The sequence below is a fragment of the Oncorhynchus nerka genome, linkage group LG2, assembly GCF_034236695.1.
Source record: "Oncorhynchus nerka isolate Pitt River linkage group LG2, Oner_Uvic_2.0, whole genome shotgun sequence".
NCBI classification, from domain to species: domain Eukaryota; kingdom Metazoa; phylum Chordata; class Actinopteri; order Salmoniformes; family Salmonidae; genus Oncorhynchus; species Oncorhynchus nerka.
The window spans coordinates 98,003,906-98,018,831 of record NC_088397.1 but is presented as its reverse complement, the minus strand read 5'-3'; the positions used below and the strand labels follow the sequence as shown (position 1 = coordinate 98,018,831).

Here is a 14,926-nt window from a genome sequence, read left to right as displayed (position 1 = left end):
AAAAAGGTGTAATTTAGATTTCGCCATTGAGACTCCAATAAAGGTGTAATTGATATATACACCAAGTGTCCAAAACATTAAGGACTGTACTCTGTGGCCTCTGTAGCCCGTGGCCTCTGTAGCCTCCATAGCCACTGTTCACTCATTAGTAAAGAGAATAGAGAAAACACACTACTCACTAAAATTGTCCGTGGAAATCTCAAAATAACACAAAGTCCTTTCTCCACCCAGTGATCCAAAATGGCTTAAATAATAAAATCACAATCGAAAGATATGAGTTTTAATTCTCCATAGAAAAAAGAGAGACATAAATCAATTACAACCATGCAATTCTGTAGTACAGATCAGATTCACATCATTATGTAATGGTAATGGAGTAGGATCACTCCAGGGTGAAGTTTCCCCTCAGGTACAGATCTAGGATCAGCTTCCCCTTCCCACAATACTAATGTTAACAATTAGTGGGGGAAAATTCAAAAACTGACCCGAGACCAGCGTCTAGGGGCACCTTCAGTCTCCCCACACCACCTCAAGGAAGTCAATAACACCATCTGAGGTAAAACGACACGGGCCTGCCCCCTGGTGGTGGAAAATGGAGCTGGTTTTATTGGTAAACGGCCCTACCCCCTGGTGGTGGAAAATGGAGCTGGTTTTATTGGTAAACGGGCCTGCCCCCTGGTGGTGGAAAATGGAGCTGGTTTTATTGGTAAACGGCCCTACCCCCTGGTGGTGGAAAATGGAGCTGGTTTTATTGGTAAACGGCCATGTTTCTTTATAAATTAAAACTAAACTATGCCGGTAACACGATTGCAGTTGGAGGTTAGAACATAATAAAAAGAAAATAAACGTCCCTAAAGTCAGAATATGATTTGAGGAGAAGTCTTGGGACTAGCATGGTTGTTAGTCCCAACTCGAGTCGGGTAAGACGGTGTCAAACGAGAGGTCCTCTCTCTCTCAATGTCTTGTGGATCTCCTGTCAGTTTCTTTGGGAGGTTTTCAGCTTCCTTCTTGCATCCTTGTGCTTTTTACGGTACTCCTGGGAAAAAAAAACCATCAGAAAGACATTATCGTATACATTATTCTATATTGTATACATTATTCTATATTGTATCCATTATTCTATATTGTATACATTATTGTATCCATGATTCCATATTGTATACATTATTGTATCCATGATTCTATATTGTATACATGATTCCATATTGTATACATTATTGTATCCATGATTCTATATTGTATACATGATTCTATATTGTATACATTACCGTATACATGATTATACATTGTATACATTATCGTATCTATGATTCTATATTGTATACATTATTGTATCCATGATTCTATATTGTATACATGATTATACATTGTATACATTATCGTATACATGATTCTATATTGTATACATTATTGTATCCATGATTCTATATTGTATACATGATTATACATTGTATACATTATCGTATACATGATTCTATATTGTATACATTATTGTATCCATTATTCTATATTGTATACATTACCGTATACATGATTATACATTGTACACATTATTGTATATTGTATTCATTATTGTATACATGATTATACATTGTATTCATTATCGTATACATGATTATACATTGTATTCATTATCGTATACATGATTATACATTGTATTCATTATCGTATACATGATTATACATTGTATTCATTATCGTATGCACGATTCTATATTGTATACATGATTCTATATTGTATCCATTATTCTATATTGTATACATTACCGTATACATGATTCTATATTGTATACATTACGGTATACATGATTCTATATTGTATACATTACCGTATACATGATTCTATATTGTATACATTACCGTATACATGATTCTATATTGTATACATTATTGTATCCATGATTCTATATTGTATACATTACCGTATACATGATTATACATTGTATTCATTATCGTATACATGATTCTATATTGTATACATTATTGTATCCATGATTCTATATTGTATACATGATTCTATATTTTATACATTATCCTATTCATTATTCTATATTGTATACATTATTCTATTCTATAGTGTATACATGATTCTATATTGTATACATTATTCTATTCATTATTCTATATTGTATACATTATTCTATTCTATAGTGTATACATGATTCTATATTGTATACATTATCCTATTCATTATTCTATATTGTATACATTATTCTATTCTATATTGTATACATTATCCTATTAATTATTCTATATTGTATACATGATTCTATATTGTATACATGATTCTATATTGTATACATTATTCTATATTGTATACATGATTCTATATTGTATACATGATTCTATATTGTATACATTATTCTATTCTATATTGTATACATGATTCTATATTGTATACATGATTCTATATTGTATACATGATTCTATATTGTATACATTATTCTTTCTATATTGTATACATGATTCTATATTGTATACATTATCGTATACATACATGGGTACTTTTTTTTGTTGCTTTACTGACAATCATTATTTTACAAAGGAATCATTTTAAGTTATATTGAAAATTCTTAAATAATGTAATTTGACAGCAATCATTTACTAAAAATAACTGTATAATAGTTTTAAGTCCATTAAAGTGTCAGACAGACAGGGCCTGACCTCTATGAGTCCCGTCCTCTTCTCCTCCCACATCTCTCTTTGGTCCTCCAACTTGGATGACCTGCAGAACGCTTTAGGCCCCTCTGATTGGACAAAACAAAAGTGTGTCATGTTGATATTGTGATTATATGTTTTTAATACTTTTAAAAACATTTTTTTTTTTTTTAAATGTTGAAATTTTAAAACAACGTTCCTTTAGCCAAAAAAAAGAAAAGAAAGTGTGTTGTGACGGTGAAAAAAGGCCTAAAGTTACCTTTTAACCGTTCATCGTCGAGCCGGAAAAAGAAGAAAGCTTTCTTCGACGCCAGCGGCTCTCTAATGAACAGAAACAAACAGTTGACAAAGTAAAACATTTTTTTTTTTTTTTAACCTTTATTTTACTAGGCAAGTCAGTTAAGAACAAATTCTTATTTTCAATGACGGCCTGGGTTAACTGCCTGTTCAGGGGCAAAACGACAGATTTGTACCTTGGGGCAAAACCTTTCAGTTACTAGTCAGATTTGTACAACTTGTCAATAGCAAAGCAACCCATCTAATACCATCATGATCAATTGAAAAATAAATAAATAACCCATCTAATACCATCATAATCAATAGTCAAAGCAACCCATCTAATACCATCATAATCAATAGTCAAAGCAACCCATCTAATACCATCATAATCAATAGTCATAGCAACAGGGGCCTAACTATCGATACAGGTAAACAGGGGCCTAACTATCAATACAGGTAAACAGGGGCCTAACTATCAATACAGGTAAACAGGGGCCTAACTATCAATACAGGTAAACAGGGGCCTAACTATCAATACAGGTAAACAGGGGCCTAACTATCGATACAGGTAAACAGGGGCCTAACTATCGATACAGGTAAACAGGGGCCTAACTATCAATACAGGTAAACAGGGGCCTAACTGTGTCGATACAGGTAAACAGGGGCCCAACTATCGATACAGGTAAACAGGGACCTAACTATCAATACAGGTAAACAGGGGCCTAACTATCAATACAGGTAAACAGGGGCCTAACTATCGATACAGGTAAACAGGGGCCTAACTATCGATACAGGTAAACAGGGGCCTAACTATCAATACAGGTAAACAGGGGCCTAACTGTGTCGATACAGGTAAACAGGGGCCTAACTATCGATACAGGTAAACAGGGGCCTAACTATCAATACAGGTAAACAGGGGCCTAACTATCGATACAGGTAAACAGGGGCCTAACTATTGATACAGGTAAACAGGGGCCTAACTATCAATACAGGTAAACAGGGCCTATCAATACAGGTAAACAGGGGCCTAACTATCAATACAGGTAAACAGGGGCCTAACTATCAATACAGGTAAACAGGGGCCTAACTATCAATACAGGTAAACAGGGGCCTAACTATCAGGGGTAAACGGCCTATACAGGTAAACAGGGGCCTAACTATCGATACAGGTAAACAGGGGCCTAACTATCAATACAGGTAAACAGGGGCCTAACTGTGTCGATACAGGTAAACAGGGGCCCAACTATCGATACAGGTAAACAGGGACCTAACTATCAATACAGGTAAACAGGGGCCTAACTATTGATACAGGTAAACAGGGGCCTAACTATCAATACAGGTAAACAGGGGCCTAACTATCAATACAGGTAAACAGGGACCTAACTATCAATACAGGTAAACAGGGGCCTAACTATTGATACAGGTAAACAGGGGCCTAACTATCAATACAGGTAAACAGGGGCCTAACTATCAATACAGGTAAACAGGGGCCTAACTATCAATACAGGTAAACAGGGGCCTAACTATCAATACAGGTAAACAGGGGCCTAACTGTGTCGATACAGGTAAACAGGGGCCTAACTATCGATACAGGTAAACAGGGGCCTAACTGTGTCGATACAGGTAAACAGGGGCCTAACTGTGTCGATACAGGTAAACAGGGGCCTAACTGTGTCGATACAGGTAAACAGGGACGTATTACTCGATGTTTGATGTTACTCTGAAGCTGTAAGTAGTTAATAAAAAGACAAGTGGCTATAAGGTGTTACTCTGTGGGTGTAGTGGTGTCAGTCTGTTCCTTGGCCTCCTCTTCCTCCTCCTCCTCCTCATCACTGCTGTCCTGGAAACGAGGGTCCACCTGCCATGACACCTTGGCCCCCTTGAGCGTCTCGAAACGGTACTCCTCTGGAGAGGGACAACCAGAGACAGATATAGACACTAAACTTGACGTCAAAGATCAAGCCACTGCTGTATGTACTGACAACTGGCAGGTGTGGGGCTAGGGGGTCAGACCAGAGGAAAAACCCAGGGGGTCAGACCAGAGGAAAAACCCAGGGGGTCAGACCAGAGGAAAAACCCAGGGGGTCAGACCAGAGGAGACCCAGGGGGTCAGACCAGAGGAGACCCAGGGGGTCAGACCAGAGGAGACCCAGGGGGTCAGACCAGAGGAAAAACCCAGGGGGTCAGACCAGAGGAAAAACCCAGGGGGTCAGACCAGAGGAAAAACCCAGGGGGTCAGACCAGAGGAAAAACCCAGGGGGTCAGACCAGAGGAAAAACCCAGGGGGTCAGACCAGAGGAAAAACCCAGGGGGTCAGACCAGAGGAAAAACCCAGGGGGTCAGACCAGAGGAAAAACCCAGGGGGTCAGACCAGAGGAGACCCAGGGGGTCAGACCAGAGGAGACCCAGGGGGTCAGACCAGAGGAGACCCAGGGGGTCAGACCAGAGGAAAAACCCAGGGGGTCAGACCAGAGGAGACCCAGGGGGTCAGACCAGAGGAGACCCAGGGGGTCAGACCAGAGGAGACCCAGGGGGTCAGACCAGAGGAAAAACCCAGGGGGTCAGACCAGAGGAGACCCAGGGGGTCAGACCAGAGGAGACCCAGGGGGTCAGACCAGAGGAGACCCAGTATTGGGCCATAAGTGGTCCTGTGTGTAATGAGATTGAACAGAGGAAGATGCCGTTTACAGAACGCCAAGACTTGACCGGTAAGAGCAAAGACAGCTGCTTGCATCAACAGAAGAAAAGGAAACACACAACGCAAGTTCAGTCCATTACCTTTTTCAGTGGTGGTGTCGGCTACCGTGTCACCCCCAAAGAACGAGAACTTGAAGCCTGACGATGACTCTCCCTCATTGGTTGACAGGTGAGATGACACCATCACTGGATCGACTGCCATAGGCTGACTGGTCTCTTCCTCTTCTTTATCCCAGGCCACATTCTCCTCCTCCTCCTCCGTTTTCTCCTCCTTGGAGGTTCCAAACACCTCCTTCAGATCCATGGACACATCGTAATACATCTCCCTGGAGACCTCTGGCAGCTTCTCCGCCTCCTCCCGTTTCTTCTTCCTTGCCAGTTTACTGTGATTAACACAAGAACAACTCAGGGACAAGAACAACTCAGTAAAACATGTTCCTCACCTTCCTACGGCGCCGCACCTGATCGCTGCACCTACTCTTATGTTTTTAATGATTTCTAAATTGGTAGTTACAGTCTTGTCTCATCGCTGCAACTACCGAACGGACTCGGGAGAGGCGAAGGTCGAGAGCCACGCGTCCTCTGAAACACGACCCTGCCAAGCCGCACTGGTTCTTGACGCACTGCTCGCTTAAATCAAATGTATTTAAATAGCCAAACCCTTCCCTAACCCGGACGAGGCTGGGCCAAACCCTCCCCTAACCCGGACGAGGCTCGGCCAAACCCTCCCCTAACCCGGACGAGGCTGGGCCAAACCCTCCCCTAACCCGGACGAGGCTGGGCCAAACCCTCCCCTAACCCGGACGAGGCTGGGCCAAACCCTCCCCTAACCCGGACGAGGCTGGGCCAAACCCTCCCCTAACCCGGACGACGCTGGGCCAAACCCTCCCCCAACCCGGACGACGCTGGGCCAAACCCTCCCCTAACCCGGACGACACTGGGACAATTGCGGGCCGCCTCATGGGTCTCCAAGTCGCGGCCCGGCTGCGACACAGACTGGGATCGTACCCGGGTCTGTAGTGACGCCTCTAGCACTGCGATGCAGTGTCTTAGACCGCTGCCCAACTCAGGAGGCCCCATGTACCTTACAGTATTTAGTTTGTACAAAGATGATGTTCAAAGGCAGACTCTGTGATAGTAACAGGGTATCTTTCTGTAAAGACAGAAGGAGAAACACAGTGTACTTTTCATCTATCATTACTTTGTGCATAGGAGGCTGGGCTACTTGGCGCGCAGGAGGCCGGGCTACTTGGCGCGCAGGAGGCCGGGCTACTTGGCGCGCAGGAGGCCGGGCTACTTGGCGCGCAGGAGGCCGGGCTACTTGGCGCGCAGGAGGCTGGGCTACTTGGCGCGCAGGAGGCCGGGCTACTTGGCGCGCAGGAGGCCGGGCTACTTGGTGCGTAGGAGGGCTGGCTACTTGGTGCGTAGGAGGGCTGGGCTACTTGGTGCAAGGAATCACTGTACATACAGGAAACTTTTGTAATGAAAACATTTGACTTAATTTAAAAAGAAAATGCATAAGGGCTTTTTGGTCCAGAACTACAAATCAAATTAGATTTCCTGATTCTCCTTTTGTTACTATGACAACGGGCTCTTTGTTCTTACGAAGTGGCTACCTGTCTTTCTTGGGCTTGTCGTTCTTCGTTTCAAAAGCAGCGTGCTCCTCTTTGGTTGGGTCATACTGCAACGCTGAGATATCTCTGCAACAACAGAAGAAAAAAAACATTACAACATGCTGTGAAAACACAAAACATCAGAAATGGGGAACAAGATTAGACTTCAGAGCCATCTTGCCCTCATACAGTAATCGGACCTCAACATTCGACAGACGGTCGTCATTAGACTAACAGACACAGGGGCCCTACAGTGCACTAGAACCCTATATAGGGAACAGGGGCCCTACAGTGCACTAGAACCCTATATAGGGAACAGGGGCCCTACAGTGCACTAGAACCCTATATAGGGAACAGGGGCCCTACAGTGCACTAGAACCCTATATAGGGAACAGGGGCCCTACAGTGCACTAGAACCCTATATAGGGAACAGGGGCCCTACAGTGCACTAGAACCCTATATAGGGAACAGGGGCCCTACAGTGCACTAGAACCCTATATAGGGAACAGGGGCCCTACAGTGCACTAGAACCCTATATAGGGAACAGGGGCCCTACAGTGCACTAGAACCTATATAGGGAACAGGGGCCCTACAGTGCACTAGAACCCTATATAGGGAACAGGGGCCCTACAGTGCACTAGAACCCTATATAGGGAACAGGGGCCCTACAGTGCACTAGAACCCTATATAGGGAACAGGGGCCCTACAGTGCACTAGAACCCTATATAGGGAACAGGGGCCCTACAGTGCACTAGAACCCTATATAGGGAACAGGGGCCCTACAGTGCACTACTGTTGACCAGGGGCCCCATAGTGCACTACTGTTGACCAGGGGCCCCATAGTGCACTACTGTTGACCAGAGGCCCCATAGTGCACTACTGTTGACCAGGGGCCCCATAGCGCACTACTGTTGACCAGGGGCCCCATAGTGCCCTACTGTTGACCAGGGGCCCCATAGTGCACTACTGTTGTGGACTCCAGTGAGTTCTGACTGACCTGAACGTCTTGCCCTTAGCTGTGGGTTTATTAGGGTCAGAGGGTTGTACGTTGATGTTGAGGAGATGATTTAAGATGTCTAGACTTTTCTTCTTCTCCTCTACCAGCTCACACTCTCTCTCCGGCTGAGGCGACTCCATCTCTGTCAAGGGAAAAATTAAAAAATAGTAAATAAAAATCATACCAACCATAAGAGTACTGACTAAAAGAAAGAAAAAGGCAGAGTCCGATGGAGAGGGTTTAGGAACGGGATTTTCAGAGAGAAAGAACCGTCCAATAAGGACAGTCGATCTGCCTCACCTGGCTCACCTGCCTCACCTGGCTCACCTGCCTCACCTGGCTCACCTGCCTCACCTGGCTCGTCGTCGTCGTCACTGTCAATAAACCTGCGATCCATCTGGAAACGCTCGTCTGTTCCAAACCTCGACTGCAGTTGCATGAGCTACAAACCATTTTTAACAAAACAAGTTTGTAAGGAAAGATAATAAAAAGGTAGTATATAATAATAATAAATAAATATATATATATATATATATACACACACTGCTCAAAAAAATAAAGGGAACACTAAAATAACACATCCTAGATCTGAATGAATGAAATGTTCTTATTAAATACTTTTTTCTTTACATAGTTGAATGTGCTGACAACAAAAATCACACAAAAATTAAATGGAAATCAAATGTATCAACCCCATGGAGGTCTGGATTTGGAGTCACACTCAAAATTAAAGTGGAAACCCACACTACAGGCTGATCCAACTTTGATGTAATGTCCTTAAAACAAGTCAAAATGAAGCTCAGTAGTGTGTGTGGCCTCCACGTGCCTGTATGACCTCCCTACAACGCCTGGGCATGCTCCTGATGAGGTGGCGGATGGTCTCCTGAGGGATCTCCTCCCAGACCTGGACTAAAGCATCCGCCAACTCCTGGACGGTCTGTGGCGCAACGTGGCGTTGGTGGATGGAGCGAGACATGATGTCCCAGATGTGCTCAATTGGATTCAGGCCTGGGGAACGGGTTTCTGAGTCCATAGCATCAATGCCTTCCTCTTGCAGGAACTGCTGACACACTCCAGCCACATGAGGTCTAGCATTGCCTTGCATTAGGAGGAACCCAGGGCCAACCGCACCAGCATATGGTCTCACAAGGGGTCTGAGGATCTCATCTCGGTACCTAATGGTAGTCAGGCTACCTCTGGCGAGCACATGGAGGGCTGTGCGGCCCCCCAAATAAATGCCACCCCACACCATGACTGACCCACCGCCAAACCGGTCATGCTGGAGGATGTTGCAGGCAGCAGAACGTTCTCCACGGCGTCTCCAGACTGTCACGTCTGTCACATGCTCAGTGTGAACCTGCTTTCATCTGTGAAGAGCACATGGCGCCAGTGGTGAATTTGCCAATCTTGGTGTTCTCTGGCAAATGCCAAACGTCCTGCACGGTGTTGGGCTGTAAGCACAACCCCCACCTGTGGACGTCGGGCCCTCATACCACCTTCATGGAGTCGGTTTCTGACCGTTTGAGCAGACACATGCACATTTGTGGAGGTCATTTTGCAGGGCTCTGGCAGTGCTCCTCCTGCTCCTCCTTGCACAAAGGTGGAGGTAGCGGTCCTGCTGCTGGGTTGTTGCCCTCCTACGGCCTCCTCCACGTCTCCTGATGTACTGGCCTGTCTCCTGGTAGTGCCTCCATGCTCTGGACACTACGCTGACAGGCACAGCAAACCTTCTTGCCACAGCTCGCATTGATGTGCCATCCTGGATGAGCTGCACTACCTGAGCCACTTGTGTGGGTTGTAGACTCAGTCTCATGCTACCACTAGAGTGAACGCACCGCTAAATGACTCACTGACCGTACATCTCTCCGGATAAGAGAGTCGGCTAAATGACTCACTGACCGTACATCTCTCCGGATAAGAGAGTCGGCTAAATGACTCACTGACCGTACATCTCTCCGGATAAGAGAGTCGGCTAAATGACTCACTGACCGTACATCTCTCCGGATAAGAGAGTCGGCTAAATGACTCACTGACCGTACATCTCTCCGGATAAGAGAGTCGGCTAAATGACTCACTGACCGTACATCTCTCCGGATAAGAGAGTCGGCTAAATGACTCACTGACCGTACATCTCTCCGGATAAGAGAGTCGGCTAAATGACTCACTGACCGTACATCTCTCCGGATAAGAGAGTCGGCTAAATGACTCACTGACCGTACATCTCTCCGGATAAGAGAGTCGGCTAAATGACTCACTGACCGTACATCTCTCCGGATAAGAGAGTCGGCTAAATGACTCACTGACCGTACATCTCTCCGGATAAGAGAGTCGGCTAAATGACTCACTGACCGTACATCTCTCCGGATAAGAGAGTCGGCTAAATGACTCACTGACCGTACATCTCTCCGGATAAGAGAGTCGGCTAAATGACTCACTGACCGTACATCTCTCCGGATAAGAGAGTCGGCTAAATGACTCACTGACCGTACATCTCTCCGGATAAGAGAGTCGGCTAAATGACTCACTGACCGTACATCTCTCCGGATAAGAGAGTCGGCTAAATGACTCACTGACCGTACATCTCTCTGGATAAGAGAGTCGGCTAAATGACTCACAGACCGTACATCTCTCTGGATAAGAGAGTCGGCTAAATGACTCACTGACCGTACATCTCTCTGGATAAGAGAGTCGGCTAAATGACTCACTGACCGTACATCTAATGTCAACAGTATAATGTCAGTCTAATGTCAACAGTCTGAAATGTGTCTAACGTCAGTAGCCAGCCAGACAACAGTTGTAAAACCAGCTCACCTTCGCTCCAGCTTTTCCTTCAAACTGAGGTTTAATCTGGAACCTGTCCCCATCCTTCTTCTCCTCATCATCATCATCATCGTCGTCGTCGAACAGGTTGCTGCCCGTCAGCTTCTTATATTCCTGAAACAGGTAACAGCTAAAAATGTATATGTGAAACAACCATACAGCCTGATCTCAGATTTACCAGCCTGGGTACCGGTCTTATTGTGCCATCATGCCAGTCTTTCTGATGCCAAACAGGGAGTGGCATGACGGCACAATAAGAGCGGTACCCAGGCTAGTCAAACAACAGATATATGAGACCGTGTCTTACTACGGTAGAGAAGATGTTGAATAATAAAAACGGTTTCTTCACAGGGTCGTAACAGAAATCCATTCAAACGCTCAGGTTACGGATGTTATTTTACAGTTATATTTTATTTTAATTTTATTCCACCTTTATTTAACCAGGTGGGTTAGTTGAGAACACCTTTATTTTAACCAGGTAGGCTAGTTGAGAATACCTTTATTTAACCAGGTAGGGCTAGTTGAGAACACCTTTATTTAACCAGGTAGGCTAGTTGAGAATACCTTTATTTAACCAGGTAGGGCTAGTTGAGAACACCTTTATTTAACCAGGTAGGCTAGTTGAGAACACCTTTATTTAACCAGGTAGGCTAGTTGAGAACACCTTTATTTAACCAGGTAGGCTAGTTGAGAACACCTTTATTTTAACCAGGTCGGCTAGTTGAGAACACCTTTATTTTAACCAGGTAGGCTAGTTGAGAACACCTTTATTTAACCAGGTAGGCTAGTTGAGAACACCTTTATTTAACCAGGTAGGCTAGTTGAGAACACCTTTATTTAACCAGGTAGGCCAGTTGAGAACACCTGTATTTAACCAGGTAGGCCAGTTGAGAACACCTTTATTTAACCAGGTAGGCCAGTTGAGAACACCTTTATTTAACCAGGTAGGCCAGTTGAGAACACCTTTATTTAACCAGGTAGGCTAGTTGAGAACACCTTTATTTAACCAGGTAGACCAGTTGAGAACACCTTTATTTAACCAGGTAGACCAGTTGAGAACACCTTTATTTAACCAGGTAGGCTAGTTGAGAACACCTTTATTTAACCAGGTAGGCTAGTTGAGAACACCTTTATTTAACCAGGTAGGCTAGTTGAGAACACCTTTATTTAACCAGGTACGCTAGTTGAGAACAAGTTCTCATTTGCAACTGCGACCTGGACAAGATAAAGCAAAGCAGTTCGACAGATACAACGACACAGAGTTACACATGGAGTAAACAATTAACAAGTCAATAACACAAAAGGAAGAAAAAAAAGGGCAGTCTATATACAATGTGTGCAAAATGCATGAGGAGGTAGGCGAATAATTACAATTTTGCAGATTAACACTGGAGTGATAAATGATCAGATGGTCATGTACAGGTAGAGATATTGGTGTGCAAAAGAGCAGAAAAGTAAATAAATAAGAACAGTATGGGGATGAGGTAGGTAAATTGGGTGGGCTATTTGCCGATAGACTATGTACAGCTGCAGCGATCGGTTAGCTGCTCAAATAGCAGATGTTTGAAGTTGGTGAGGGAGATAAAAGTCTCCGTGATCCAACAACTTTAATATATTAGTTCACGGTTGTAAAAATGCCCCCCAAAAAAACAATTACCTTGTCTTTAAGGCCTGGCTTTCCTCGAGCTGGTGATTCTTCATCACTAGAGTCTTCCTCATCAGACTGGCTGTTCTGGAACAGTGTCTTCTTGGGGTTGGGAGGTACAGGGGAAGTATGTTCTTCCTCATCGCCATCCTCTTCCTCATCAGAGCTGAACTTGATGTGGTGATTCCCATTAGCAGCTGAATCCTTGACCAAAAAAAAAAACACCATGAAATTGGTGAGGAAAGTCTGACCAAAAATCATTTTCTTCTTTTGTTGAAATATTTACATGACCACATAGCAGAGTTAAGAACCAACAATAAAGACATTAACCCATTAACAAAACAATGTGTGAATGACAAATATCCCACTGAGTTGAGTTCAACAGGCTCTCACAGTCTTAAGGCCATTACATCAAAGTTGGATCAGCCTGTAGTGTGGGTTTCCACTTTAATTTTTGAGTGTGACTCCAAATCCAGACCTCCATGGGTTGATAAATTTGATTCCCATTGAGTTTTTGTGTGATTTTTGTTGTCAGCACATTCAACTATGTAAAGAAAAAAGTATTTAATAAGAACATTTCATTCATTCAGATCTAGGATGTGTTATTTTAGTGTTCCCTTTATTTTTTTGAGCAGTGTGTGTATATATACCCCCCAGACTATAGAGTACTATGTGTCATGATATCACGACAGTCATCAACAAGCCTATAGCCACCCCCAGATAACAACATAACAGAGAACATAAGCAGCAATTTATTTTTTAAATTTGACCTTTATTTAACCAGGCAAGTCAGTTAAGAACACATTCTTATTTTCAATGACGGCCTGGGAACAGCGGGTCAACTGCCTGTTCAGGGGCAGAACGACAGATTTGTACCATGTCAGCTCGGGGGTTTGAACTCGCAACCTTCCGGTTACTAGTCCAACGCTCTAACCACTAGGCTACCCTGCCACCTCTACACTCTAACCACTAGGCTACCCTGCCGCCTCTACACTCTAACCACTAGGCTACCCTGCCGCCTCTACACTCTAACCACTAGGCTACCCTGCCGCCTCTACACTCTAACCACTAGGCTACCCTGCCGCCTCTACACTCTAACCACTAGGCTTCCCTGCCGCAATAGCACTCCTTACTGGTGGCTCTGACCAGGGCCTTGTACTGTACTGTGTTGTTGCTACTTGTATGTGTGTGACAGAGTGACATGCCACCAGTGACTTACCAGTTTAGTCAGAGCCTCCTGGATGAGCTTCTTCTGTAGTTCAGACTCCTTCTGCCTCTGTTCCTGAGCAGCTAGGCGTTTCTGGTTGTCCTGTTGCTTGGCATCTATAACCCCACCAGCAGTCTGGGGCTTCTTGGACACCTGCAACAATTAATACATCCGATCAACACTTTCTTTAACGTGCTTTATTTACCCAGGTAGGTTAGGCCACTGACATAAGAGATTAAAAACAAATACAAGGCAATAAAAGAACAGAGAGAACACAGAGAGAGAGAGCACAGAGAGAGAACAGAGAGAGAGAGAGAACAGAGAGAGAGAGAGAACAGAGAGAGAGAGAGAACAGAGAGAGAGAGAGAACAGAGAGAGAACAGAGAGAGAGCGCAGAGAGAGAGAGAGAGAGCGCACAGAGAGAGAACAGAGAGAGAGAGAGAACAGAGAGAGAGAGAACAGAGAGAGAGAGAGAGAGAACAGAGAGAGAGAGAGAACAGAGAGAGAGAGAGAACAGAGAGAGAGAGAGAACAGAGAGAGAGAGAGAACAGAGAGAGAGAGAGAACAGAGAGAGAGAGAGAGAACGCAGAGAGAGAGAGAGAGCACAGAGAGAGAGAGCACAGAGAGAGAACGCAGAGAGAGAGAGAGAGCACAGAGAGAGAACAGAGAGAGAGAGAGAACAGAGAGAGAGAGAGAACAGAGAGAGAGAGAGAACAGAGAGAGAGAGAGAACAGAGAGAGAGAGAGAACAGAGAGAGAGAGAGAACAGAGAGAGAGAGAGAACAGAGAGAGAACAGAGAGAGAGCGCAGAGAGAGAGAGAGAGAGCGCACAGAGAGAGAACAGAGAGAGAGAACAGAGAGAGAGAGAGAACAGAGAGAGAGAGAGAACAGAGAGAGAGAGAGAACAGAGAGAGAGAGAGAACAGAGAGAGAGAGAGAACAGAGAGAGAGAGAGAACAGAGAGAGAGAGAGAACAGAGAGAGAGAGAGAAACAGAGAGAGAGAGAGAGAGCA

At 44.4% G+C, this 14,926-nt stretch overlaps 1 protein-coding gene across 9 annotated transcripts in view; it reads right to left on the bottom strand.

Annotated features, from left to right (window-relative positions):
• Positions 1-264: 264 nt before the first annotated feature.
• The window catches only part of nol8 (nucleolar protein 8), a 31,179-nt gene continuing 16,517 nt past the window's right edge, over positions 265-14,926 (bottom strand). For 2 of the 9 annotated variants that reach the window (XM_065004566.1, XM_029653535.2), the window contains exons 8-18: positions 13,928-14,068; positions 12,721-12,912; positions 11,055-11,177; positions 8,544-8,685; positions 8,244-8,385; positions 7,250-7,333; positions 5,715-6,016; positions 4,706-4,841; positions 2,917-2,978; positions 2,664-2,746; positions 265-1,036 (exon numbers count right to left, since the gene is read on the bottom strand). In XM_065004566.1, coding sequence (XP_064860638.1) covers positions 977-1,036; positions 2,664-2,746; positions 2,917-2,978; positions 4,706-4,841; positions 5,715-6,016; positions 7,250-7,333; positions 8,244-8,385; positions 8,544-8,685; positions 11,055-11,177; positions 12,721-12,912; positions 13,928-14,068 — 1,467 coding nt within the window. In that variant the 3' untranslated portion in view covers positions 265-976. Of the gene's footprint in view, positions 1,037-2,658; positions 2,747-2,916; positions 2,979-4,705; positions 4,842-5,714; positions 6,017-7,249; positions 7,334-8,243; positions 8,386-8,543; positions 8,686-11,054; positions 11,178-12,720; positions 12,913-13,927; positions 14,069-14,926 lie in introns of those variants that run through there. The other 7 variants (XM_029653536.2, XM_029653537.2, XM_065004561.1 and 4 more) reach the window with 7 other exon arrangements.